Below are 27,747 nucleotides of genomic sequence, written 5' to 3' on the forward strand. Positions count from 1 at the left end.
GACAATGGAAAAGAACAAGAAAAAAGGAAAAATCTTTTAAAGAAGCCAAGACACTCTGTTCCTTTTATTAACACCAGAAACTCCTTTTTGCATCAGAGACGCTCACATGTTCTATGACCTCGCGAGAAACAAATGCACACACATTATGGCACACGCTTTAAACATTCCATTGCAACATTCCAAACACATAAAGCATGCGTAATGTATAACTTTTTGTACACTCCATTAGTTTCCGCTGCCTCGCTTCATAAACCTTGGTTTGTCGAAGACCACACAAAACTGTAGTGCCCTCCTCTGGTTTGACTGCAGTATTGACTGTAGTGTGAATACAGAGCCCATGTTCTTAAGCTGCTGATTACGAGGAGGGTATTTACAAAGTTTCCTTTGAGCTTTAGATGGGGTTAATTCCAAGAAAGTTTGACAGATCGAGTTTTCTGTTGCTTGTTCTGAGGTTTGTTGCACACGTACATTTTCAACTCTGTTGACCACATTCACACACACACACACACACACCTCAATCTTTTAAGAGGGTCACATGTAAGTTTTGTAAAAGTGTGAGAGAAGTTGAATGTATGGATGATTTATGGTCTGTGATACTGTATGCTTGAGAAGGATTCTAGAAGTTTCTGAGGGTGTCTGAGTGTGTGTGCTATAATGTTATGTGTTTTGTGGGGGTCATAGACATTGAAGATCCGTTTTAACATTATTGCACAGCTAAATTATAATTTTTTCCCCATGTTTTTAAACCCATTTGCTGGCTGTGTACATAGATAATTGTGTCCCTACCATAGGTGGTGTTATACAAAATGGCATAGGTGTCAACATTAATAACAATAATCTTTTTATATATATATATATATATATGGATGGTTATAAAATAATTTCAATAATATTGTGGAATGTTCTTATACAAGTTGCTGGAACATTCTGCCTTAAAAAATTGCAGCCTGTTTCGGCAATTCTGTCTGCTCATGTTTTTGTTTTGTTTTTTTATTCCTGGTGTGTTTGTTTTTATTATTATTATTATTATTATTGTGAAGAGATTGTCAAAAATGTCCATTTCCAAGCTGATCTGAAACCAGTTTTGGTTTGTTTCATATAATGGTTGGGACTTAGACTTCTACCAGTATAGCAGGTTGTAGATCAGAGGGATATTTCACCCAAAAATTTCACCCAAACTCACTCTTATGTTGTTCCAAACCTGTTTGACTTTCTTCCGTGGAACAAAAAATGAAATTTTGGGTTGAATGACAGCCTCATTCACTTTTCATAGCATCCTTTTTCCATACAGTGGAAGTCAACAGATTTGCAACAGCATGAGGTTGAGTACATGATGAAAGAGTTTTTATTTTTGGGTGAAGTATTCCTTTAACTTAAATGAGTTTTGTAATCTACACCGATATTATTTTAGAGATGTTATTTTTTCCACATCTACCCAGACATCAAGACAGCCTGAACTTGGACCCTTTTTAATAAACTCACTCTATATTCCATACATGTTCATGAGAATCTAAGTCTCTTTGTTTTCGTAGGATAGTTAGATTGATAGAATGCAGGCTTTGGGTCTATTATATGCCAAACAGTGAAGTCAAGTTTGCGATTTGATGCCAAGCAAGCGTCACATTCTCACTAGCTTGCATCTATTAGCAACGGACCAGCCAGTGCACAAAACACTCAACCTACCCATTGCAAACGGCAGCCAAGAGTCTTTCTATGCCTCATACTACATTTATTTTGCAAGTTTGTCATTATGCAAGTTAAAACACTCAGTTCTTCCTGTTGTAGATTGCTAAGCCACACAGATGCTCTGAACTCTTTGTATAATTTGAGATTTTTAGTTTGAAACCGTATTCAGAGAGGGAACAGAAAGAATCCATACATTTTTTTTTAACCACTCTACGCCTCTTTTTAACAGTAGACTTGAACATGGCTCTCTAGATGTTTTTATTTTTTTTTTATTTTTTTTTTTTTATTATTATTATTTGTATATGTATACGGTTTTCAATTTTCAGTTGTTTTTTCTTTATGATATCGATGTCTGTTATTCTTTCAGCCTAACTGTTCATTATTAAACATGAGATGTTATGCTAAATCCAAAGTCATGTGGTCTTTCCCTTTCAGTATTTATGCTAAGATGCACACATTCAAGACACCGCATAATTTCCATGCATTTTAATAATCATTAGCATTCTCTTACAATTCAGCACAGATTTAGTACAAAAGGAAAGTTTTAAAACTTAAAAGATTGTGTTTAACAATGTATTGCAATGTTTTTGTGAAAACTATCAAAAATACATTTCATAAGAATGAACAGCTGTATTAAGCGTTGAATGGCATGATTCAGGTGTTGCATTTTCAATGGCAGGAGCTCTCACTAAATTATCTTCTTTAGCCAAGGCGCATCTGGTTGCACACAAAATTCACCCCTCTGTGTTGAAACCCTGAGGAAAAAAGTTCACATTTGAAATTTTAATTACAAGGCTGACATAGACACAATACAGTTACATTTTTATGTTATTTAAGACCTTATATTTAAATGAATTTTAAAGTTAAATACTCACAGAAAAGCTTTGATGGGGCAATCACTGCTTGTCTGCACAGCACTCACAATTCTGTTGCGTGGAATTGGGAAGTCGATGAAGTTGAAACAGCATTTTTCAAGGATTGCTGGTTCTTGAGCTGTTGGTGAGATAAAACGGTATATTACTCTGAACACAGTTCTGAAATTAAGCATCTTCCAAATGCCAAAACACGACAACAAAGTTATCAATACACTATATACATTAATCTAGGTAGCACTTTACAATAAGGTTGCATTTGTTAATGCATTTGGTATCATGAACAAACAATGAAAAATATATTTTTACAGCATTTATTGATCTTTGTTAATGTTATAATAAAAATACAATTGTTAGTTCAAAGTGCATTAATGTTGACAAATGCAACTTATGATTTTAAGAATGTATTATTATATGTTGAAATTAATATTAACCAAGATTAATAATTCTGTAAAAGTATTGTTCGTTGTTGGTTCATGTTATCTAACGTTGTTAACTAATGTTAACAAATGGATCCTTATTTTGAAGTGTTACCGTAACCTCTTTGTGCAGCAAAGCATATTGCCTCAATTTGGACTGAATCCTTTCAAGACTGTTTTAATTGTTCCATGACCTGTAAACCTCAATAAATATGTCTTGATTTATTAGCTCACCCTTCAAAATAAAGGCTCTATGCCAGTAAACCACAATTAACATGGCTTTGATTGATCATCTGTAAAATCAAGATCTGTTTTTTTGGTTATATTAGGCTCTTGAGTCAGTTACATGGTTCTTTGGAGATAAAGCTCTTGATGTGGCATTACAGGCTCTGAAGATTGGCATATTAATTTTGGGGCTCTTTAAAGCACTCTTAAATATGTTTTCTAAAGAATTTGATCATAAAAAGTTCTTTGTGCAATTCATTGGTTCTAATTTTAGCCTTTATATGTAAGTGTGTAATAATACTTTGATCATCTCTAGGTGCAATAGATTACACTGTCCTATATTTAAATCAATAATTAAGGCAAGAGAAAAGCTACACTAGCAGTGAACTTACGCTGAGCCTCAGAAGTCCAGGCCATCAGCAGGACCAGCCCAAGGACCAGACACACACAAGTTGTCCTCATGGTTTTTAAAGATGATTTGCAGCTTTTGATGTTGAGTTGTTGCTGCCTACCCTTTATAAATGCTTTGTAGTATGTTCAGCTAGAGGAAGATAGAAACAAGATTTGAGGTTTGATAAGGACTTATATTTTTTCAACCCCCCAACCCCATCTTCAAAGCCCACACATATCATCACATCTTGTTCTTTGCAAAGAGATCTTTAGAAGATAAAATACAGGTGTCAAGAGACTTGCAACTCATGGTGAGCATCCTCTGACGTTGCAGTTTTTGCTGATGCCCATTAAAAAGAAGTGATTTGCACTTTTTATTCTATTTTACTTAAAAGTAATTTGAACCTTTTTTTTTTTTTTACTTAAGAAATGGCTTTATTTCTCTTTTCTCACAGCAGTTTTCCGGACCTTCATGACCAAAGCACAGAAACCCTCTGACTAATCTTTATTCCATGTGGTAAATTCCTGTTTTAACTTTCCCACCAGTGTTGGAATTTGCATAAGTAAAAAAAGAGTACATGCCTACTGACATTAGTACATACAGTATATACAAATATAAAACTAGAATGGTAAAGTGTTGTAGCTTTGTCATAACTTTGTAATTACTTCAATCACTAATAATTCATAACTATAAAAATAACTATTAATGTAGGCCTGCATTCAAAATGAATATGGGTCACATGTATCAAAGTGTCATGGTCCTTTCAAAAATACGAATATGTGTAATGTTTGTTAATGATGTTAAAAAGGTTATTCATATAATAATAATAATAATATATTAACAATTATATTTGGTGTATTTATTAAGATGGCTATCCATATTGCTTATGTAACGGTGTTGCCCGGGCGGTCTATTTACTGTGTGTGGCTCACTGTATAATGGAGATACAAAAATGGAAATACGGGTTTCGTGGCACAGATAATGAATCAGTCCTATATGAAACACAAGATAATACACGGAGGAATTACGATCAAGCCTTGTGAAACAAAGTCAGAATAACTCGATATAAAATAACAATCGACGCCAAACACGTCAACAGATCCCTAACATGTTCATTACACGATCGATTCACAATAGAGCAGTTATTTATGTGTTTTAAGTACTTTTAACTGATAATTCCTCAGACCACTCAAAATGCGTCACTTACCCACAGTATGTCTCTTTAGCTCTGCTGTGGGAGTTCCCTATTCAACTCGTCAAATACCATCATTCACCAAATGGATGTCGCTGTCTCCATTTATGCAGTAATTTAACATATTTACACACTGTTACATACACCCTCCCTTAAATTATGCTAAATCGGGGAAGCGCTAGAACAACAGAAAAGCTTGAGAACATGTAAAACTAGGAAAATTAAGAAGAAGAAAAAAAAAGTGACAGTGTGAATGCCCTTGATACATTTTAGTGTAAATATAAATTACAAAATTCCTCCATAGGAAGTATGGACCAGTACCAAAATCCAAACTGAGCATAGACTAAAGAGATGCCCTAGACACCTCTCTTAACATACACAATTCAAAAGTCAGGCTTCTTTAAAAGGCAAAATCTCAACTCACAATGTCAAAATACTAATTCTGTATTTTTACCCAATAAGAAGGCGTTTCACCACATAAAGAGAAATCACAGATGGTGATGAATCATGTACAGTCTGGTTATTCATCTCACAGATCAATCTATGTGGAGGTTTAACGGTTCTACCAGCCCTAGTTCTGACTGTGTCTGTTTGAAAGCATTCTGGTTGATTGCAAATTACTGGGTCAACTGTATCCGGAACTGGATTATTGGTTACAAGAGAGCATGGTAAATCTGTCATAATCAATGGGTGCTGTGAGGAGCTCCGCTCAAACTCATCACCGGGAGGTATTTCTTCATTCACCGATAAACGTGGAATGTCACTTCTCTGTTCAGTGGATACAGAGCTGTTAGAGGAATCAGAGTCTGCATTCAAATTGGAACTCTGCACATCCAAAGAACACCAAGCTCCAGACAAAGCAACTGAGTCACTACCACTATCGGGGCAGTTATACTGATCAGACTGCATAACCCAGTGAATTGTTCTTGTGTCACTCATGGAATGATCAGGCAAATCAGCAGCAGAATCACTTGCATGAGATTCAGATGGCATGTCGACTTCATTAACTTTGTGCAGAAAGTTAACAGGAAGTAGGAGATTTCTGTGCACAGTCTTATCTCTGCCTGTTTCTGTGTCTCGTATCCGATAGACATTAATGGGTGGTTTCACTGACATCACTTCGTAGAGATTGGATTCCCATTTGTCTGCAATTTCCCTTTTGCCACGCTCACCACGGTTCGCCAAACGCACTCTTTCACCAACAGTCAGGGGTGATCCTTTCACTCTCCAATTGTAGATCTTTGCATGCCGAGCTTGCTCACTTGAACTGTGCTTCTGTGCAAGTTTTGCAGCTTCGCCAAGATCACACCTGACCTTGGATATGAAATTTGAATAGTTTACAACAGCATCATCTTTGAGAACATGCTGTAACATCACATCAATTGGAAGGCGTAGAACTCTCCCAAACATCAAAAAGAATGGAGCAAATCCTGTGGTCTCGTGAACAGTACAGTTATAACAGAAGGCCAACGTCTGCAAAGACTGTGGCCACCTGGCTTTACACTTAGGAAGCAAGGCTCTTATCATGTTCCCTAAGGCTCTATTGAAGCGTTCTGTGATCCCGTTTCCCATCGGGTGGTAAGGGGTGATATGCGATTTCCTGACACCCGCCATGTCCAGCAACTCTTTCATTAGTTTGCTTTCAAAATTTGGGCCTTGATCCGAATGCACCCGCTTAGGGAATCCGTAAACACAGAAAAGTCCATTCCATAAGCGATGGGCAACCTGCTTTGCAGTCTGGTTCTTACAGGGAAAGGCATAAGCCATTTTAGTGAAGTGGTCTGTTGCTACGAGAACATTCATACTCCTGTTATCGCCCTGCTCTGCAGTCCAGAAATCAATGCAAATGAGTTCCATCGGCTCTGTAGTGTGTATGTTCTCAAGAGGAGCACGATCTTTTGGTTCAAGAGTCTTGCCAATGATACAGCGCTGGCAGTTCTTCACATAATTCACGATGTCTCGTTCCATGCCTGTCCAAAAGAACCTGTGTCTGGCTAATGAAAGTGTTCTGGAATGCCCCTGATGACCCGCTGCATCATGCAGACCATGACGCACTTGCTGTTTCAAAGCATCTGGGACAATGAATTGGTGCAACCTTTTGTTCATGTGACTGTCTCTCTTAACTTTGAAAAGCATGCCTTCTTTGATGGTAAGTTTTTACCAATGCTTAAGCAGCTTTAGGACAGTACGAGGCTCACTGGCACGTTCACGCTTGTCAGGGCATCAGTGTCTTTTAACGTAAAAGAGTGCCCTATTCACAGTGGTATCCTGTTCTTGCATGGCTAAAAGTGTACTCACATTGAGGGCATTAGTATGGTCCTCTTTGAAGATGTGCGGAATGATCTCTATGCCCATCATTTGTCCTACACCACCTGAACAATGTGCATCCAGTACTTCAGCTACATCTTGTGAACTTAAAGCACCTTCTGTTGCCTGACATTTATCATCAACTCCAGCTGCTCTGGACGAATCATCAGCAGGGCTCATTACCTGGCAGTTGGTGGTGTATCTGAAAGAATCTTGGACAACGTGTCTATGACTCCATCAACCTGACTGAGCAAAGACTGGTAAGGTTCTGTTACGAGTCAGTGGCTTACACAGGATTTCACGAAAGGTTCCCTGCTCAATGCAACTGCGACTATGTTCTTAGAACCAAGTACGTATTTCAGGTCGAAGCTGAAGGAGGCTAGTCTAGCAACCCAGCGTTGCTCGCAAGCGTTGAGTCCTGGCTTGGTGAGTATTTCAGTAAGGGAATTATTATCCGTCCAAGCAGTAAAATGGCGCCCTCTCAACCAGTAATGGAACTTGTCGCATAACGACCATTTAAGTGCGAGAAATTCCAGTCTATGAGCCAGGTAGTTCATCTGGGAACGTGACAGTGTGTTACTGGCGAATGCCACTGGCCTTGTCATTGTGCTACATTTGGGAAAGAACAGCCCCCAATCCATCAACTGAAGCATCTACAGCCAGTATGAAGTCTTGAATGAAGTCTGGGTGTGCTAGCGTTACGCTTGTGAGGAAGTCCTCCTTCAAAGTGTCAAACGCCATCTGGCACTCATCAGTCCAGTCTGATGTTGAGTGTTTGACACACACAACTTTTGATTTGGGCTTCTTTCTTCTGCCTTTGGAGCCCTTTATGTCTGTTTCAAGTCCATCAAGTCTACTGCTTGAACATCTGTGATGGCCTTTATTTTATCAGGGTCTGTCTGAACACTGGCCTCACATATGACATGGCCAAGAAATTTGACTGATTTTCTCAGGAAATGGCATATTTTAGGAGAAAGCTTGAGATTATGGGCCTTGAGTCTTGAGAACACCATCTCTAGCCTTTCGAGCGCAACCTGCTCATTGGGAGCAAAGACCATAAGGTCATCAAGAAGTTTTCATCACCAAAGACTGACATCATCATACGCTTGAATGTTTCTGGGCTATTTGAGAGGCCCTGCGGCATCCTGTTATATTCATGCAGTCCAAATGGTGACGAAAAAGCAGTATATTTCTTGTCTTCCTCGTGTAACAGAACATTATAGAAGCCTGAGGTAAGGTCCATAGTTGAGAAGAAGGTGTTCCCCCCAAGGGCAGCAAGGGTGTCTGACTGGTGTGGCAGAGGATGGGCATCTTTCACAGTTCTAGCATTTAACCATCGAAAATCGGTACAGATTCTCAGATCACCATTCTTTTTCCACACCAGGACAAGAGGGGAAGCGTACTCACTGTTCGATTTTCTGATGATGCCCTTCTCTTCCATCTCATCTAGCGCTACTCTCAGCTTTTCATAATGGCTTGGAGGTACACGACGGTAGGGGAGACAAAAGGGTTTGTCGTCAACCAGGTGAATCCGATGTACAAAATCTTTAGCTTCGCCACAGTCCATCTTGTTTCTTGAGAATATGGACTGATATTTCTCAATGATATTCAGTAATTTGTTCTTCTATTCCGAAGACACTTCGCATGCTTTCAGATCCTGGTCTCTCAATCCCAGGTCCTCCAAGATTTTCTCCATCTTATCCTCAGATCTCTGACAACTATCCTTTTGCTGATAGTGTTGGACTTTGGACCTAATATGGCCACTCTCTGGAAGATCTTCCACGACAATTCATGGAGAAACGTCTGCGATTTTTGTATTTGTTTTTAGTGTCAACATGTTGTTTGTGGGATTGATTACTTTCACAGGTACCCAATCATCACCCCATAGAGGTGTAATAACTCAGCCTACCATGATATGTTTAATGCCACATTTGGACTGGGTAGGTTCCACAAGCACTGTACTACCCACATACATTGCAGTGTTCACAGGAAGTTTGCCCCAGATAAGGTGTTCACTCTGAGGATGAAGTGTCACACAGTGCTTGAGCTTAACAGTACAAACTTTTCCAGGAACGTGGTCACCTCTCCATCTCTGTGTATTGGACAGCAAGGACATGAACTCTAAAGTCTAGTTCTCTCCATCACCGCTGGGTAATAAGATCAATTTCCAGTAGTCATTGGTATTCTTCAAGAGAGTCAGCAGGCATCTGATGGCATTATTGCCCAAGATCATCTCATCTGTCTGGCCTGGAACGATCAGCACAGGAATTATCATTTTGCATCCATAAACATAGACTGTCAGATCGTACATTGCTTTTGGTGTGACTTGGTGACCACCACATCCAATAATCACAACATCACCGGCAGGGCACTTTATCAACATTGGAGCACTGGCCAACAAACTAGCTTCAGCTGCCTCACTGAGAGTGCAGGCCATTGAGCCACTGTCGAGTAATGCCTTGAAAGAGGGGCCATTCTCTACAGATATGGTGGTATAAAATAAAGAATCAGCTCTAGGAACTCATTGTATGCCTTGAAAGACAGCGGTTTTATTAGGCAAGACAGTGGGTTTGTACTGCTTATATACAGACTCATAATCTTGTGTGTCATAGATGGGAGGGTTGTCAGTCTGGTCTGTACTAACCTCCCTTACACACAGACCTGTTAGTTTTCCTGACTGGATTGAGGTGAGTGGTTTCTCCACCTAGGGCAGAAACGTCTGGAGTGACCTGTCGACTGACACTGGAAACAAAGTCAGTGTTCACGACAATGTGTTAAGGCAGAGTGAGCAGCATCATTGCAGATAGCACAAGGCAGAGCATCGAGAGTTTGTTATTAGGCTGGCATTTCGGATGAGGCTGAGGTCTGTTAGCATAAGTCAGCAGGACTTTTTCTAGCATGTCAGTTACTTTTTCAAGAGCAGAGTAATCTGCACTTTTCTGTTGTTGTTCACACACCATGGGAGCGGGCACCGGAACTGTATTAATATCAATCTTGTTGACAGACACTCTTTCACTTTGGTTGCGGTGTACTGTGTTGGTAGCTTTGAAACTCAAATCAGATTGATAGTCATTAGGTACAGCCTGCACTTCATGTGCTGACCACATGTCAATTGGTCTGGATCTGAAAGTCAGGGCTAGGTCTTTATTTGGGCAATGTCTGATAAACATGCAAACTATTTCTACGCTGGGCTTGTCAAGTGTTTTACCTTGCTCTTGCAAGCATTCAGAAGCAACATCTGCTGCTCTGTTGAGTCTCAGCCAGTAGTCATATGGATTCTTATCTGAAGAGGCAAGGTAGTGTAAAAATCAGCAAGACAGACAGGTGAGTAATGATTACAACTGAAATGTTTGCGCAGCAGGCTGTAGACAGAGTTTGGACTGTGGTGGTGGAATCACTGTTCCTGAACCAGAATTTGACTCATCTTTTGCTTTACCTCACAGGTGTACAAGGATTTCATCCTCATGTTCTTCAACATTCATGTCTGCCTTTTTAACAAATGGTCTCATCAGATCTTCCCATTCCTCAATTTCAATCATGTCAGAACCATCCCCTCTAATTGAAAGTGTCTCCTTGACTATTCTGTGTTGGACTACTTGGTTTCGTGACAAATTTACTATGTTCAAAGGGCTATCAGCTTTGTAATCATAAGGGAATTGTCTATTTGACGTATCAGTGTCCAAACTATAAGGACTAAAATGAGACATAATGCTGTCTGCCAACTGCTGACCGATCTGATGAACAATTGAGCTCATTTGCCCTAGTATATCAGGCATATCATATTCAGCATTTGGGGTTGACGTGCTGGCCACTCTAGACATATGATTGACATTTGACTACATGTCTGCTGTATCAGGCACTCTTAAAGGACATACCTCTCTTGCAATGCCAGGTCTGCTATCGTTACGCTAGCATTGGGGCTATTCATTCAGAAAGGAATTGGAAACCTAAAACCCCTCTGCCTACTGAATCAGGAGTGGAATAATTAGGTAAATATCTTGTGCTGTCACTCATTATGGGCAAAGCAATGTGCAACAGGCATAAGCACGTATATAAACATAAACCCAATGTCAATGATCAGAGCAAAAATTTCCATAAATGGAAAAGGATAAAGCCGATGAATCCTTTAAATTTGAATGGCTGTGGATTGATGACGAGCTGTTCAACCGATGACGGATTCTTCACGACCCTTATGTAGCAGCACGGCAATCTCTATCAACTTGCTTGAAGACACGGCCCATGGCAACACGGCGGCATCACAACTTCACAGCACCAATGTGACGGTCTTTCCCGGGTGGTCTATTTACTGTGTGTGTGGCTCACTGTATAATGGAGATACAAAAATGGAAATAAGGGTTTTGTGGCACAGATAATGAATCAGTCTCATTAGCTCTACTCTGTTTTAAACTCTGATCCTTCATTACAAGATCGATTCACAATAGAGCAGTTATTTATGTGTTTTAAGTACTTTTAACTGATAATTCCCCAGACCACTCAAAATGTGCCACTTACCCACAGCATTTTTTTTATTATTATTTATGCCAAACGACTTACATGACAAAACATAGGAGTTATAGTCTACCAGAAAAATTGACAACAGCAGACTCTTACTCAAAAATTTGCATTTGTGTATAAAAAAAATTTAGCAAGTATAATAAAAAGATTAACAATTTACTGGATACGAGAATTTGTGTTGTATTAAAGAATATGTTTATACATATTTTGACATTTTTTCTTTTCTTTTCTGAGAGATAGGTACATAGCTTGTTCCAAAAAGATTTAACACAAAGACATTCACTAAAAAGATGAACAATTGTCTCTTCTATGTCACAGAAAGTGCATATTTTCCTCAATATTTTGAATATACTTATTGAGTGTGCTGTTACAAGGGTAGCATCTATGTAATATTTTAAACGTGACTTCTTTTATCTTGTTTCTTAATAGATATTTGTGGGGAAGAGACCAGACCAAATTCCAATTAACACTGTATAGCGTCATCCATCGAAAAGATAGCAAATTCACTGGTGTTAAAATCTCAGTGTTAAGGCATTTCAGAGTAAAGTGTTTAGTTTTAGTGTTAGATCTAGTGAAATGAACACCATTGTGTAAAATCACAGAGTTACAGGTATCCAACACCTGCCAGTGTTGTCAACATCCGGGCAATTGGGCAGTGCTGTGGCTGAGGAATTTTCCAGATGCCATTTTTTCCCTCGCTTCACCGAGAGGATGAGAAGTTGCAACTGGTGAGTAAATGTACTTAAAACTTTGCGTTTTATAGATATTTTACATCAAGATGTGCTTATATCTGCATGTTAACTTAAATATTTCAGATACAGTGACAAATTTATGTTTAAAAGGGATTATTCGTAGTCATTCGCTAGCTAGAAGGCGCCTGTGTTGCACTGATCTGAAGCTTTCCCTTGACCACTATGCATTACTTCCGGTTATAAAAGTGCATATTAAAGAGATCTTTAATGTCTGTGGGTGTATTAAAAAGCTGTTATTTGCATTTTATTTTTTTAATTTATTTTTTTCAGTCGTTGAATCGCTAATTATGGTGTATGTCCGGGCACGGCATGTCAACGTTTTATCCGGGGGGTGCCTGAAGAGCATCAGTTACACCCAGTTTGCACTGCATTTCTGTCTCATTTTAGAAAACTTTGCAAGCAGCCATACGTCCCTAGACTCAGGACAACAGTGCTATTTATTATTAAATATTGCCAACAGTCCCGAATATGAGATTATATAAAATGAATCTAGTACGTTTTTCTGTTAAAATAACTCCACTGACAAACCCCAAATTATTAAAGAATAAATACAATTTACTATTTAATTATTTGTACTTTATAGTGATGAAAGAGAAGGAATGATTTTATAGTGTATTTTTTATAACCATTTATAACACAAATCTTTGTTTCGACTTTGAGTGTAAAAGAGCGTAATGAGTTAATCTCAGCCTGTTGTGTGATTCCTGGAGTCTTCAGACTCCAGCACACCACTGCTTTTGTCTCCTCATGTAGTGGGCCGAGCTCAAGCTCTGGGTCATGAGCAGCAGTGACTGTGAAATATCAAAGCTACCCATGAATGTGAAGAGATGATGAACAGTTGCAAAGTTCTTAAGCCAAAGATATAAGTGTGTCCTCTCTACTATTAGTGTACTTAGTAATGTTCTGAGCTAAAGTTATCATATTTAAAAAATGATTTAATGGCTCTGACACAATATGGTTTTAATCTGTTCAGCTAATTAAACAGATTCTAATGACAACCTGGTGAGACAACGGTGCTCGATGAATATAAGGAAGGTGGGACACTGACAGACTGAACTAAAAGGCAGATTGTTAACATCCTTGCAGCACTTATGGTTGAAACTGAGGGGTAAGCGTAAGTTCAAGAGCTATAGTACATCTAGATGTATTTATCCAAACATCCAGGTCTCTATAGTTTTGTTAATCAAAAAGTATTTGGACTATAGTGTAAAATTGTTTACCTGTTCAGACAAAAAAAATGTTATCTGAAGATTAGGTAACCAGTTGTCTCTTCAACCAAGCACTAACAAATGAACAATTTCAGTTTTTACACTAACTGTGCAACTGGTCACATCCCCCTTGTCTTAATCTTTCATGTGGGTTTGCATTGTCTCTGTTATCATTAAAGTCATGCATATTTCATAGTTCCAGTGTTGGCCCCAGTGAGACTCTGCAAATGTAAATTTTTGAGGCACAGATGTTCATAAGGTAAAAAAACTAATTTGATTGATGTTATCACATTTTAGCAATGCCTGCCAAATCACTATACATGAGCAGATTAGATAGCAAATACATTTGTAAAGGTCCATCAACGAACTAGTTCTATCTTTTTTGTTTTGCAGGAGAATCCCTCGTCGACTTACCAAAGAGAAATATGCATTGGGTAGTAGCACTGTAAGGATCCACTTTCCAAGAGAGGATATGCAAGCTATTTATTTGTCATATGTGTAAGATGATGTAGATGGATAATCCTGTTATCTTATTAATGTTTCTTAAATAGTCATTTTATTTAAAAACATGGCATACATTTTTTAAGAGCAAGTAATGCATTAGAATCCATTTAAAGGTGAATTGCAGTAAAGTGTTTTTATTTTTCTGATTATACAGATATTTCAGGAATTAAGCCTCCTATTTGCACCAGAAACAGCCGCCAAACTGTTTGAAAAGTGTCTGACTCTCTATCAAAAAAAGATAATCAGAGAAGCAGAGACCCTGACTTCCTGATGAGAGCTTGAACATTTACTGAAATCTGCAAGGAACCAATACACGGAATCCTTGAATGAGCATCCAGGTACAGTGTTAATGGCCAAATTTATATTTATAGTTTAGTAAGTTGAATCTCAATACTGAATATTTAACATGTTACTTTTTAAAAACATAAAAAAAATAATGGATTATAACCTGGAAGTAGGGCATTTCAATCAAGAAAAGTAATTTTGTCTGAAAATGCATATTGATGGCAAACTCTCTTGCTTCTGACGGAATGGGACTATGACACATCTTTCCTGATACTTTGCACATTCTGCCACCTCAGCCTGTCAGAAAGAAAAGATCGGTGCAGCTCAGACCATGGGTCATCTAGTTTTTTTTCACAAGGTGATTACAATACTTTTGAAATGTGAAACATAGCACAAAATTATGTAATTAAAATTTCGTAAGAGGGTATAACTCATTGTTTGGTATTTTGCTTTTTCCTTAGTCTTGCAGGAGCCAAGAGGAACACACTGAGAACCAGGATCAGCAGACATACCTACTAGCTTCAGGGACCAGCAAGCAGGCAACTAACAGTTTTTATGTTGTGATGGACAAGAAACTGTTGAATATCATACTGATCTTGTTGTTTGCCCTGATTCGTTGATGAGATGCCAGTGTTTGGTAAGATTGTTTGCGTAATTCTGAGAAAGAAGTATTTTTTATTGTTTCACAAATGGAGACTACATATGTAGAGCACTTTTCATGATTAAGAGCAAGAGCTCAACTTTTCAGTTATTATGCCTGGTCAGCTGTGGTACGTGTGTGCGCCCGTGCGTGCATGCGTGCGTGCGTCTTTGTTTTGCAGTTTATGTTTGAGTTCAGTTTATTAAAGTTTTACGATGACTGTTCAGCTGGTTCCCGCCTCCTCATTGCCCCATCTTAAGAACCTTGTTACATAGGGGTTTTGAGTGCCCTGTAAAAATTGTGAAGTGTGCAGAGGAAACAATTTTTTTTTTTTTTTTTTTTGTATTATGGGGTGGTTTGTGGGTTGGGGGTAAGGATGAGGGTGGAGGGCAAATTTAAACTCTTACATGGAATACCTACCATACTGTAGTTTATAGTTAACACGTGGTGTAGATTTTAAACTTAATATTTAACATGAACTGCTATCATTCAGTGTTACTTTAACTGTGTTTCAGTATTAAATTAGTAGCTCTATTAACTCCAATTTAGTATCACTAATTTCACAGTTTTAAAATGTACACTCTGAGAAAAGTACATATTTAACACTTTCAAAAGTGTGATTTTAACTCAAATAGAGGGAGTCATATATACATTTTTGGAGTGTTAATATTAACTCAAATTGAGTTAAATGTACACTTGTTTTTTTGCTGTGTGGAATAGATTTTCTGTTGATATGATTGCGAACAAAGTGGTTATTGAATTTGTCATCAGTAATAAGAATTCTTCTATTGAAATAGAAGTGTTATTCAGAGAAATAGGATTATAGGTTTGCTCTCCTTTCAAAATAATTTTTATACCATTAGGAATAGCGTTGGCTACAATATTATACTCTTTTAATGACGCCCCAAAATCAAATTTTCTGGAGAATTCTGAAAAGGAATAAAACTGACCATTGTCATCTATCAACTGATTAACAATATAGATATTATTTAAATACCATCTCTCAAAAAATTTATTTATTTCTGTAAATAATATTTGGATTATTCCAAATAAAACAACGGTGAGGTGAAACATTTTTTGTAAATCAGTAACCATGACAGTAAGGCCTCTTGGAAATCCTGAAATCTTGCTAATTTAATGGGTTGTTTACCAATTGAGAAAGGGGCACTGTAACAAAAATTCAATACCTCCAATTAAAAAATAAATAAAAAATTAGGAAATATGTTCCATATAGAGTTTGTCTTTTTAATGAATCTTTTTAACCAATTTACTTTTAAAACATGGTTGAATAGGGTAAAGTCATCAACTCCAAGACCTCCATCATTAATATTATTTCTTAGAACCTCCTTTTTGATTTAATAATATTTTTCCATATGAAATTATACAATAATTGATCTAATAAGGAACATGATGACTTGGGACAATCCATTACAGAAAAGAGATAAGAAACGCTTGCTAGACTCTGCCTTTGATAATAAAACTCGACCAGCGAGAGACAAATCTCTTGCCAGCCAAGAATCGAACTTCTTTTTAATCACATCTTTAATGGGAATTAAATTCATTTCTGTAAGATTTGAATTTAAAGATACTTTACACACAAATAATTACATCTTTAAGCTGAATTCCACAAATTGTTGTTTTATCTATATTTTTTAAAGACAATATTTCACATTTTGAAATGTTGAGAGAAAGGCCAGATATCTGAGAAAAATCAGTACTAGTCTCCAATGTATTAGGAACTTCCGATTGATTTTAAGAAAATTGTGGTGTCATCTGCAAATTGGGAAATTTTTATTTCTTTATCTTGAATTCGAATACCCTTAATCACGTTATTCTGATTGACCATTAAATTCCAAATCTGAGTAACCAGCAGGAAAAGAAAGGGGGAAATGGGACATCCCTGTCTTATACCTCTGTGAATAAGAAATGTTGGTGTTGTTCCAGATATAAGTTTAACACAACTGTTTCCTATTACATACAGAGTTTTCACTGCATTGATAAAATAATTATTAAAAGCAAAGAAGCATAATACACTAAAGATGAAATTATGAATTAACAGTATCGAAGGCTTTTTGGAAGTCTAAGAGCATAAGAGCAGGATCTAAAACCAAATCACGATAATCAGTCAAATCAAGAACTAACCTTACATTGTTGGATATGTGACGACCCTTCATAAACACTGACTGGCACTCATCAATCAATCAAATCACTTACCCACAGCATGTCTCATCAGCTCTGCTGTGGGAGTTCCCTATTCCAATCGTCAAATACCATCATTCACCGTGTAGATGGCGCTGTCCCCATTTATGCAGTAATTTAACATATTAACATATTTTCACACAGTTACACATGCATGAATCTTTGAAACATGCTTTACATGTAATGACATTTAAGATTGTAGAAACCTCTATTGGCCTGCAGAAACAAGATGATGCATCTCAGTAAAACTTTTCTGTAGCCTATAACAAAACAATGTGTGAAACTTGTTAACTGCATCCTAGTGTTGAATACACATTAACACTCAAATACAAAAGTAGTGTCTTAAACACTTTTGGCCTGTGGTTTGTTGAACAATGTGACATATAAACCTCTCTGTCAGCTGATGTGAAGCAAAGGGTATATACAGTAAACTGTATCTAATGACAGTGTATCTATTGTGTATCTAATGACATGACGCTTATTATTCGTCCAGATATATTAATTTATTAAAAACCACATTTTATCAGCAAAATGTCCAAGATCATAAAGAAAATCCTAATTAAAAAGAAAGCCATTCACCTTTATATGACATGACAAAAAATAAATAAACGTAATATATATGAATCATAAGATTTGTAAATATATATATATATAAATAAATGTTTTACCTTGAAAAATATATGTATTAACTGTTTGGAATATAGTGATTAAGGTGTGTACACTGACACGCTTTCTGTGTGTAAGAAAATCTGTTCTTTCTGTTTACCTGATGCTTCTACACTGTAAGAAGTTGCTTTTTACTCAGCAATTGACAAATAGCAAGTTTCTGTTTATATTATATTATTAATATATTTATATTTTATTTAATGTTTAGTGAAAGGAGTGTTAAATTGGTACTTAATACATTTAAAATGAATGATTAGATTTTCATCAAACTAAAGTGCATGTGGAACAGGATACTGTCTTCCATGAATGAAGTTCTACCTGGCGAGACCTGTTGCAAATAATTCAGGCTCTGGCTCAGACCGCTCTTTTAACTTTTAGGAGTATAATTAGTAAATTGCCTATTAGCTACTTTCTTTGGCTGATTGGCCATGTAATCAGGAATGTAAGTATGTAATCCATAAAAATGTAACTGTCATCATAGATGATGCGCATTATAACATTTAATGTAATCCAGTCACAAGTACTATATTTTTGTAATCTGATTATGCAATCCACATTACGATTACATGTAATCAGTTACTACCCAGCACTGGATGTAAGTACCTAAACATACGATATGTGGCGGCTAAGGATGTGCAGGGACGTGCACAGACATTTTGGGGGGCAGGGGCTCAAGTGGAATAAAAAGGCACTTCTCATAATTATTTATTTAAAAAAATGTTTTTAAACAAAACGTTAAATATATTAACACGACTGTCTTCCTTACCAATTTATTTTAATTCCCTCACTCTCACGCAATTGTTTCATACTCAACAGATTTCTACAAAATAATCAGTTCACACAGAGACCATGGTCTTCTTTAGTATTCACTAGGTTTATCAAAAGAGCAGGCAACAGCAAAGGAAACTATGCCACAGTGTGCATGTTTTCTATGCTACTAGTTTCAAGTATATATTTAGAATAAATGACTGCACCAAGGAAAGGGACATAGTTTCACTAATAATTTGTTTATTTTGCACAAGGCAATAAATTGTTTTAATTCTTTGGTGTTATTGGACCACTGTATCATGTAAAGATCTATCAGCATACAACAAACTAATAGAATGGAAAGTTATTAGACGAGGAGCCTACGATCAAAATTATGAAGTTACTGTTTAAAGCAAGACACTTTTTTTCATGTAGTGGTCAATTTTGAGATTTTGGTCTATTTTGCTATCATGTCTTCTTTTACTCTAATGGAAAGAAAACTTCCAAAATACACATTTGGATGGTGTTTGTTTTAAGCCTACTACCCTCCGTCTGTTTGCATCTGTAGATTTCTTCTAAATTAGCCAAAACAAGCTAATCTACATATTAAAACATAACATTTCAGGGGAAAAGACTCTTGATGTAAGTCATTAACTGGGGAAGTTCTGTGGTGATATGCTTTAGTTATTTTGTTTATCCTATTCACCTGCTGTGCCTTTTCAAATGTATGCAAATTAGTGCATTTTAATTAGTTAACGCCTAATTTGCTAATTTGCAAAAACACAACTGGGATAGGATCTGTGAGGGGCTGCTGCCTGCCTGTGTGTCTGATGTGTGCTGCACTGCTGCGCGGAGACGCGGAGGTAGGGAGGGCATCGGAACTCGACAAAGTCTCATCTCCCGACCTGATATTTTGATTTTTTATTCAATAAATATATTTGTTTGACAGGGAAGCTGTGCGCAAACATGAATATATATATATATATATATATATATATATATATATATATATATATATATATATATATATATATATATATATTCATTTATTAAAAAAAGCACCCCAGAAAAAATGGCACTTTCTCTCGAGGAAGAAAAAGGGCAGGTGCTCAAGCCCCCTTTGTTGTCTATGTGTGCACGTGCCTGCTCTAGAGGCCATCTTACGCAAGTAACAAATCCTAGTTTTGTTTGAATGTTTCTGTGTCTTGTCTCTCTGTAGCTAACAACAATAAAAAAAAAATTTTTTTTTTGGCTGATTTTGGGATAAAAGGTTGTGTTTTGCTCTCTCTCGCACACCAGTCAGCTCCAGTCAGTTCAGTCAGCTCCACACCCGCTGCTGTAAACTCACGCGCTCACACACACTCGCAGATACACGCACCGGAGTATTCCTGGATCCGTCTAACATTATTTGGTTGAGGAGGACGACAAATCTTTGAGGTAAGTAACGTTAATTAACATTAAATGTATCCACTGCATTTATACACTACTCCACACACAATTTATCATTATCAGTGTACAAGAGCAAACAGATAATATTACTGCCGAAGTTAGAATCATGATTAGGGTGACCATACGTCCTATTTTCCCTGACATGTCCTCTTTTTCGGACTTTAAAAAAGCATAAGGCCGGGATTTCTAAATTTGCGAAAATGTCTGGGATTCGGCTTTAGTTGCATTATGATGTGCATCTGGTCTAATACTTCATTGTGTGCGTGCGCATTTTTGCATTGCTTTAACCCCTCTTTGTAAGTCCCGCCTTCTCGCACACCAATTGGTCGATTATAAGAGGCTTGCAGCAACTATTGGCCAAATTCCTGCCTGTCAATCTCTCCGCGAACGCGCGAAGCGCTGTTGTGTTCGACATCAAACAGTTTGACAGCAGCAGCAGATGACAGCTGAGTGGAAACAAAATCCAACTCTGAGGGTCAGAGGTCCACCTCCCATAGTCTCACAAAATCCTGTGGGAAACGATGCTCAGAAATTAAACTTTTTTACTATCGGTACTTTTCTTGAGTTTCAAAGTCTTGTCTTGCATTCATTGTAGTGAGGAGTTAGAAGAGGATGTCGAGTTTGAAGTGGTGGGTGACGCCCCAGAAAAGGCACCAGCTCCAAGTGCCCCAGAGGAGGGGAAAAACATTACCAACGGTAACAAAGATTCAGCCCAGCCTTCTACCTCATCTAAAGGTAAGGTCATCACAGGTAGCCGGCAAACTTTAGACAAAACCTTACTGTTAAAGCTTAAGTTTTCTTTTCTGTGGCCCTAACAACATCCAGTGGATTTGCAAAAATGAATGTTTCCAAACTGACGTAAACTTGCTTTTAAGCCAAAGTTATGTCCAATTTGTGAATGAATTGAGTCGGTTCTTATCACTGAATCAGTCAGACTATTTTCAGTGAAAAAGATTGGCAAATTGTTCTGAATTTGAATGAAAATCCTTATTTAGTAACTAACAATGACTGGGAAATTATGAAAATTGGTAAAAAAGTATGGGAACCCTGTATGTAGATGTCTCTGCATATTAATGCGATATTCCGGGTCCAATGCAAGTACAATAAAATGTTTGGCTTCAACGAAAAAAGATTAATGTTTTGGAATGGCCCAGCCAGAGCCCAGACCTGAATTCTATAGAAAATCAGTGGGGGCACCTGAAAAGGGCCATACACAGGAGATGCTCTCGCAATTTGTCAGATCTGGTACGTTTTTGCAAAGAAGAGTGGGAAAATATTCCCAAGTCAAGATGTGCCAAGCTAATAGACACTTATCCAAACAGACTGAGTGCTGTAATAAAATCAAAGGGTGCTTCAACTAAGTATTAATTCAGGGATGTGCACACTTATGCAGTTAGGTTATTCTAAGTTTATTTAAAAAAAAAATTCTCTGAAGTGTGTCACTTTGGTTTTCAGTGGCATTGCATAGGTTGTAATTTTTACATTAAAGGTGAAAAAATTCTGATATGATTTACCTTTTTTAATTTTTTACATCACAAAAACCTGCTGTTTTAACAGGGGTGTGTAGACTTTTTATATCCACTGTATATGATAACATCAGTTAATGCACTATGAACTAACATGAACTAACAATGAAGAACTGTGTTTTTATTAACAAAGATTCATAACTGCTATAAAAAATATATACTGTAAATTGTTTGTTCATGATACTTAATGGATTAACTATTAATGGAACCTTATAGTGAAATGTTACCAAATCAACCCCTGTGACATGAAATTGCCCAGTGTTGAAGAAATGCCATTAAATGAAACTTTCCCTGTGTCATCAATCTGTTGCTGTTCCAGGACTCACATGCAGGATCTGAAGGACGTGACTAATAACGTTCACTATGAAAACTACCGCAGCAAGAAACTTGCAGCCGTCACCTGCTACGGGGTCGATGCCACCAAGAACAAGGGCCAGCTGACAAAGTACAAAAGCTTTTCTTTTCTTTTTTTAGTTAAATGTCAATAACTTAGCATTATTGTGCCTCCAGTGGGTTGCATCAGAGTTATGTATGTGTTTCCTGACTGTTATTTGTTGTGATGTCACTATTGTAGGAGTCCACTGGCTCAGATGGAGGAGGAGAGGAGGGAGCATGTGATGAAGATGAAGAAGATGGAGACTGAGATGGAGCAGGTCTTTGAAATGAAGGTCAAAGAGAAGAAACAAAAACTGAAGGACTCTGAAGCAGAGATGTGTGTGTGTGTGTGTGTGTGTGTGTGTGTGTGTTTTTGTGTGTGTGTGTTCATTTTGATGCAGTGCATCTGAATTAAGCATTGTATCTCTTATTCTTTGATTGCCATTCATTCACTCACTATTTTTGTAGTACTGTATGATGCTTAACTGAGTTTGTCCTTGTTCTTCCTTGATGCAGTTGGAGCGATGTCATGAATAGATGAAGAAGAATCTAGAAGCCCAGTATAAAGAGCTAGATGAGAAGAGACACCAGTTTGAAGAGGAAAAAGCCAACTGGGAGACCCAGCAACGCATCCTGGAGCAGCAGAAACTGGATGCCTCAAAGTGAGTCTCTCTCTCTGTTCCTCAGTGTTCTGCTTCCTCTCTTTTTTGATGAGCCTTTCTCTCTCTACATTATTCGGTCCTTCAGACATTTATTTTTTAATAAATAGGGAACTGCACTCTTATAGAAGCAGATTCAAACTGAATGGATGTCACAAACTATACATTGTGGTTTGGTAATTCACACGAAGACTATCTTAGCTCTAGTGCTGGGTCCAAAACTTTGAAGGGTCCAAAAAGCACATAAAGGCAGCATAAAAGTTATCCATACAACTCCAGTGGTTAAATCCATATCTTCAGAAGTGATGTTGTATGTGTGGGTGAGAAACAAATCAAAAATCAAGTCCTTTTTTTTTTTTTTTTTTTACTATAAACTCTCCTCCCTGCCCAGTAGGTGGCAATATGTTCAAAGAATGTGAATCGCCAAAAACAAAAGAACAACTCTTGGGAGAGAAGAGTGCTTAGGAAGGCTTTGGAAAGTGGAGATTTATAGTAAAAAAGGACTTAAATATTGATCTGTTTCTCACCCAAACCTATCATATTGCATCTAAAGACATGGATTTAACCACTTTAATGCTGCCTTTATGTGCTTTTTTGAGCTTCAAAGTTCTGGTCAACATTCACTTGCATTGGATGGACCAACAGAGCTGAGATATTCCTAAAAATCATTGTTTGTGTTCAGTAGAAGTAAGAAAGTCATACACATCAGGGATGGCATGAGGGTGAGTAAATGATGCGAGAATTTTCATTTTTGGGTGAACTATTCCATTAATGACTCTATAAATAGTCTTGTTTTTCTTTATGCAAAATAAAATGTCTTATTTGTTTCTTTTGATTTTGGAGTAAAATAGGATCAGTGCATTTTCTTGACAGGTTTCTTGAGAATCACCCAGTTTCTGTCGCTCCTACATGCACTTAAAATGTATTTTTCTGCTGAAAACTGACGTTTTGAGTTCATATGAGTAATCACATTATTCACCAATGATTTTCTTCTTTTTTTATGTTTTTCAGGACAATGGAAAAGAACAAGAAAAAAGGAAAAATCTTTTAAAGAAGCCAAGACACTCTGTTCCTTTTATTAACACCAGAAACTCCTTTTTGCATCAGAGACGCTCACATGTTCTATGACCTCGCGAGAAACAAATGCACACACATTATGGCACACATTTACTGCGCTTTAAACATTCCATTGCAACATTCCAAACACATAAAGCATGCGTAATGTATAACTTTTTGTACACTCCATTAGTTTCCGCTGCCTCGCTTCATAAACCTTGGTTTGTCGAAGACCACAAAAAACTGTAGTGCCCTCCTCTGGTTTGACTGCAGTATTGTCTGTAGTGTGAATACAGAGCCCATGTTCTTAAGCTGCTGATTACGAGGAGGGTATTTACAAAGTTTCCTTTGAGCTTTAGGTGGGGTTAATTCCAAGAAAGTTTGACAGATCGAGTTTTCCGTTGCTTGTTCTGAGGTTTGTTGCACACGTACATTTTCAACTCTGTTGACCACATTCACACACACACACACCTCAATCTTTTAAGAGGGTCACACGTAAGTTTTGTAAAAGTGTGAGAGAAGTTGAATGTATGGATGATTTATGGTCTGTGATACTGTATGCTTGAGAAGGATTCTAGAAGTTTCTGAGGGTGTCTGAGTGTGTGTGCTATAATGTTATGTGTTTTGTGGGGGTCATAGACATTGAAGATCCGTTTTAACATTATTGCACAGCTAAATTATGATAATTTTTCCCCCATGTTTTTAAACCCATTTGCTGGCTGTGTACATAGATAATTGTGTCCCTACCATAGGTGGTGTTATACAAAATGGCATAGGTGTCAACATTAATAACAATAATCTTTTTATATATATATATATATATATGGATGGTTATAAAATAATTTCAATAATATTGTGGAATGTTCTTATACAAGTTGCTGGAACATTCTGCCTTAAAAAATTGCAGCCTGTTTCGGCAATTCTGTCTGCTCATGTTTTTATTGTTTTTTTATTCCTGGTGTGTTTTTATTATTATTATTATTGTGAAGAGATTGTCAAAAATGTCCATTTCCAAGCTGATCTGAAACCAGTTTTGGTTTGTTTCATATAATGGTTGGGACTTAGACTTCTACCAGTATAGCAGGTTGTAGATCAGAGGGATATTTCACCCAAAAATTAAAATGTTGTCATCGTTTACTCACTCTTATGTTGTTCCAAACCTGTTTGACTTTCTTCTGTGGAACAAAAAATGAAATTTTGGGTTGAATGACAGCCTCATTCACTTTTCATAGCATCCTTTTTCCATACAGTGGAAGTCAACAGATTTGCAACAGCATGAGGTTGAGTACATGATGAAAGAGTTTTTATTTTTGGGTGAAGTATTCCTTTAACTTAAATGAGTTTTGTAATCTACACCGATATTATTTTAGAGATGTTATTTTTTCCACATCTACCCAGACATCAAGACAGCCTGAACTTGGACCCTTTTTAATAAACTCACTCTATATTCCATACATGTTCATGAGAATCTAAGTCTCTTTGTTTTCGTAGGATAGTTAGATTGATAGAATGCAGGCTTTGGGTCTATTATATGCCAAACAGTGAAGTCAAGTTTGCGATTTGATGCCAAGCAAAAAGTCACATTCTCACTAGCTTGCATCTATTAGCAACGGACCAGCCAGTGCACAAAACACTCAACCTACCCATTGCAAACGGCAGCCAAGAGTCTTTCTATGCCTCATACTACATTTATTTTGCAGGTTTGTCATTATGCAAGTTAAAACACTCAGTTCTTCCTGTTGTAGATTGCTAAGCCACACAGATGCTCTGAACTCTTTGTATAATTTGAGATTTTTAGTTTGAAACCGTATTCAGAGAGGGAACAGAAAGAATCCATACTTTTTTTTTAACCACTCTACGCCTCTTTTTAACAGTAGACTTGAACATGGCTCTCTAGATGTTTTTTTTTTTTATTTTATTTTTTTTTATTATTATTATTTGTATGTGTATACGGTTTTCAATTTTCAGTTGTTTTTTCTTTATGATATTGATGTCTGTTATTCTTTCAGCCTAACTGTTCATTATTAAACATGAGATGTTATGCTAAATCCAAAGTCATGTGGTCTTTCCCTTTCAGTATTTATGCTAAGATGCACACATTCAAGACACCGCATAATTTCCATGCATTTTAATAATCATTAGCATTCTCTTACAATTCAGCACAGATTTAGTACAAAAGGAAAGTTTTAAAACTTAAAAGATTGTGTTTAACAATGTATTGCAATGTTTTTGTGAAAACTATCAAAAATACATTTCATAAGAATGAACAGCTGTATTAAGCGTTGAATGGCATGATTCAGGTGTTGCATTTTCAATGGCAGGAGCTCTCACTAAATTATCTTCTTTAGCCAAGGCGCATCTGGTTGCACACAAAATTCACCCCTCTGTGTTGAAACCCTGAGGAAAAAAGTTCACATTTGAAATTTTAATTACAAGGCTGACATAGACACAATACAGTTACATTTTTATGTTATTTAAGACCTTATATTTAAATGAATTTTAAAGTTAAATACTCACAGAAAAGCTTTGATGGGGCAATCACTGCTTGTCTGCACAGCACTCACAATTCTGTTGCGTGGAATTGGGAAGTCGATGAAGTTGAAACAGCATTTTTCAGGGATTGCTGGCGCTTGAGCTGTTGGTGAGATAAAACGGTATATTACTCTGAACACAGTTCTGAAATTAAGCATCTTCCAAATGCCAAAACACGACAACAAAGTTATCAATACACTATATACATTAATCTAGGTAGCACTTTACAATAAGGTTGCATTTGTTAATGCATTTGGTATCATGAACAAACAATGAAAAATATATTTTTACAGCATTTATTGATCTTTGTTAATGTTATAATAAAAATACAATTGTTAGTTCAAAGTGCATTAATGTTGACAAATGCAACTTATGATTTTAAGAATGTATTATTATATGTTGAAATTAATATTAACCAAGATTAATAAATGCTGTAAAAGTATTGTTCGTTGTTGGTTCATGTTATCTAACATTGTTAACTAATGTTAACAAATGGATCCTTATTTTGAAGTGTTACCGTAACCTCTTTGTGCAGCAAAGCATATTGCCTCAATTTGGACTGAATCCTTTCAAGACTGTTTTAATTGTTCCATGACCTGTAAACCTCAATAAATATGTCTTGATTTATTAGCTCACCCTTCAAAATAAAGGCTCTATGCCAGTAAACCACAATTAACATGGCTTTGATTGATCATCTGTAAAATCAAGATCTGTTTTTTTGGTTATATTAGGCTCTTGAGTCAGTTACATGGTTCTTTGGAGATAAAGGTCTTGATGTGGCATTACAGGCTCTGAAGATTGGCATATTAATTTTGGGGCTCTTTAAAGCACTCTTAAATATGTTTTCTAAAGAATTTGATCATAAAAAGTTCTTTGTGCAATTCATTGGTTCTAATTTTAGCCTTTATATGTAAGTGTGTAATAATACTTTGATCATCTCTAGGTGCAATAGATTACACTGTCCTATATTTAAATCAATAATTAAGGCAAGAGAAAAGCTACACTAACAGTGAACTTACGCTGAGCCTCAGAAGTCCAGGCCATCAGCAGGACCAGCCCAAGGACCAGACACACACAAGTTGTCCTCATGGTTTTTAAAGATGATTTGCAGCTTTTGATGTTGAGTTGTTGCTGCCTACCCTTTATAAATGCTTTGTAGTATGTTCAGCTAGAGGAAGATAGAAACAAGATCTGAGGTTTGATAAGGACTTATATTTTTTCAACCCCCCAACCCCATCTTCAAAGCCCACACATATCATCACATCTTGTTCTTTGCAAAGAGATCGTTAGAAGATAAAATGCAGGTGTCAAGAGACTTGCAACTCATGGTGAGCATCCTCTGACGTTGCAGTTTTTGCTGATGCCCATTAAAAATAAGTGATTTGCACTTTTTATTCTATTTTACTTCATAGTACTTTTAACATCTTTTTTTTTTTTTTTTTTTACTTCAGAAATTACTATTTCTCTTTTCTCACAGTTTTCTGGGCCTTCATGACCAAAGCACAGAAACCCTCTGACTAATCTTTATTCCATGTGGTAAAT

At 36.9% G+C, this 27,747-nt stretch overlaps 2 protein-coding genes across 9 annotated transcripts in view; one reads left to right on the forward strand and one right to left on the reverse strand.

Moving 5' to 3' along the window:
- The window catches only part of LOC127437206 (septin-7-like), a 71,752-nt gene extending 46,952 nt beyond the window's left edge, over positions 1–24,800 (forward strand). For 2 of the 6 annotated variants that reach the window (XM_051691985.1, XM_051691988.1), the window contains exon 13: positions 1–2,441. In XM_051691985.1, coding sequence (XP_051547945.1) covers positions 1–40 — 40 coding nt within the window. In that variant the 3' untranslated portion in view covers positions 41–2,441. Of the gene's footprint in view, positions 2,442–21,902; positions 22,029–22,157; positions 22,621–23,628 lie in introns of those variants that run through there. The other 4 variants (XR_007896548.1, XM_051691990.1, XM_051691986.1 and 1 more) reach the window with 4 other exon arrangements.
- LOC127437213 (C-C motif chemokine 4-like) lies at positions 2,158–27,397 on the reverse strand. Of its 3 annotated transcripts, none has more exons than XM_051691999.1 (3): positions 27,225–27,397; positions 2,562–2,679; positions 2,158–2,441 (listed from the first exon to the last, which is right to left on the reverse strand). In XM_051691999.1, exons 1-3 carry the CDS (start codon positions 27,292–27,294, stop codon positions 2,375–2,377), a joined length of 255 nt encoding a protein of 84 aa, XP_051547959.1. In that variant the 5' UTR covers positions 27,295–27,397; the 3' UTR covers positions 2,158–2,374. The 3 variants fall into 3 exon arrangements, with proteins under 3 accessions (XP_051547959.1, XP_051547963.1, XP_051547958.1); XM_051692003.1 differs by lacking the exon at positions 2,562–2,679 and adding an exon at positions 26,191–26,308; XM_051691998.1 differs by lacking the exons at positions 2,158–2,441; positions 2,562–2,679 and adding exons at positions 25,787–26,070; positions 26,191–26,308 and having other exon boundaries at positions 27,225–27,396.
- Between the last annotated feature and the right edge of the window lie 350 nt (positions 27,398–27,747).

This window comes from Myxocyprinus asiaticus, chromosome 48 (assembly GCF_019703515.2).
Source record: "Myxocyprinus asiaticus isolate MX2 ecotype Aquarium Trade chromosome 48, UBuf_Myxa_2, whole genome shotgun sequence".
NCBI classification, from domain to species: domain Eukaryota; kingdom Metazoa; phylum Chordata; class Actinopteri; order Cypriniformes; family Catostomidae; genus Myxocyprinus; species Myxocyprinus asiaticus.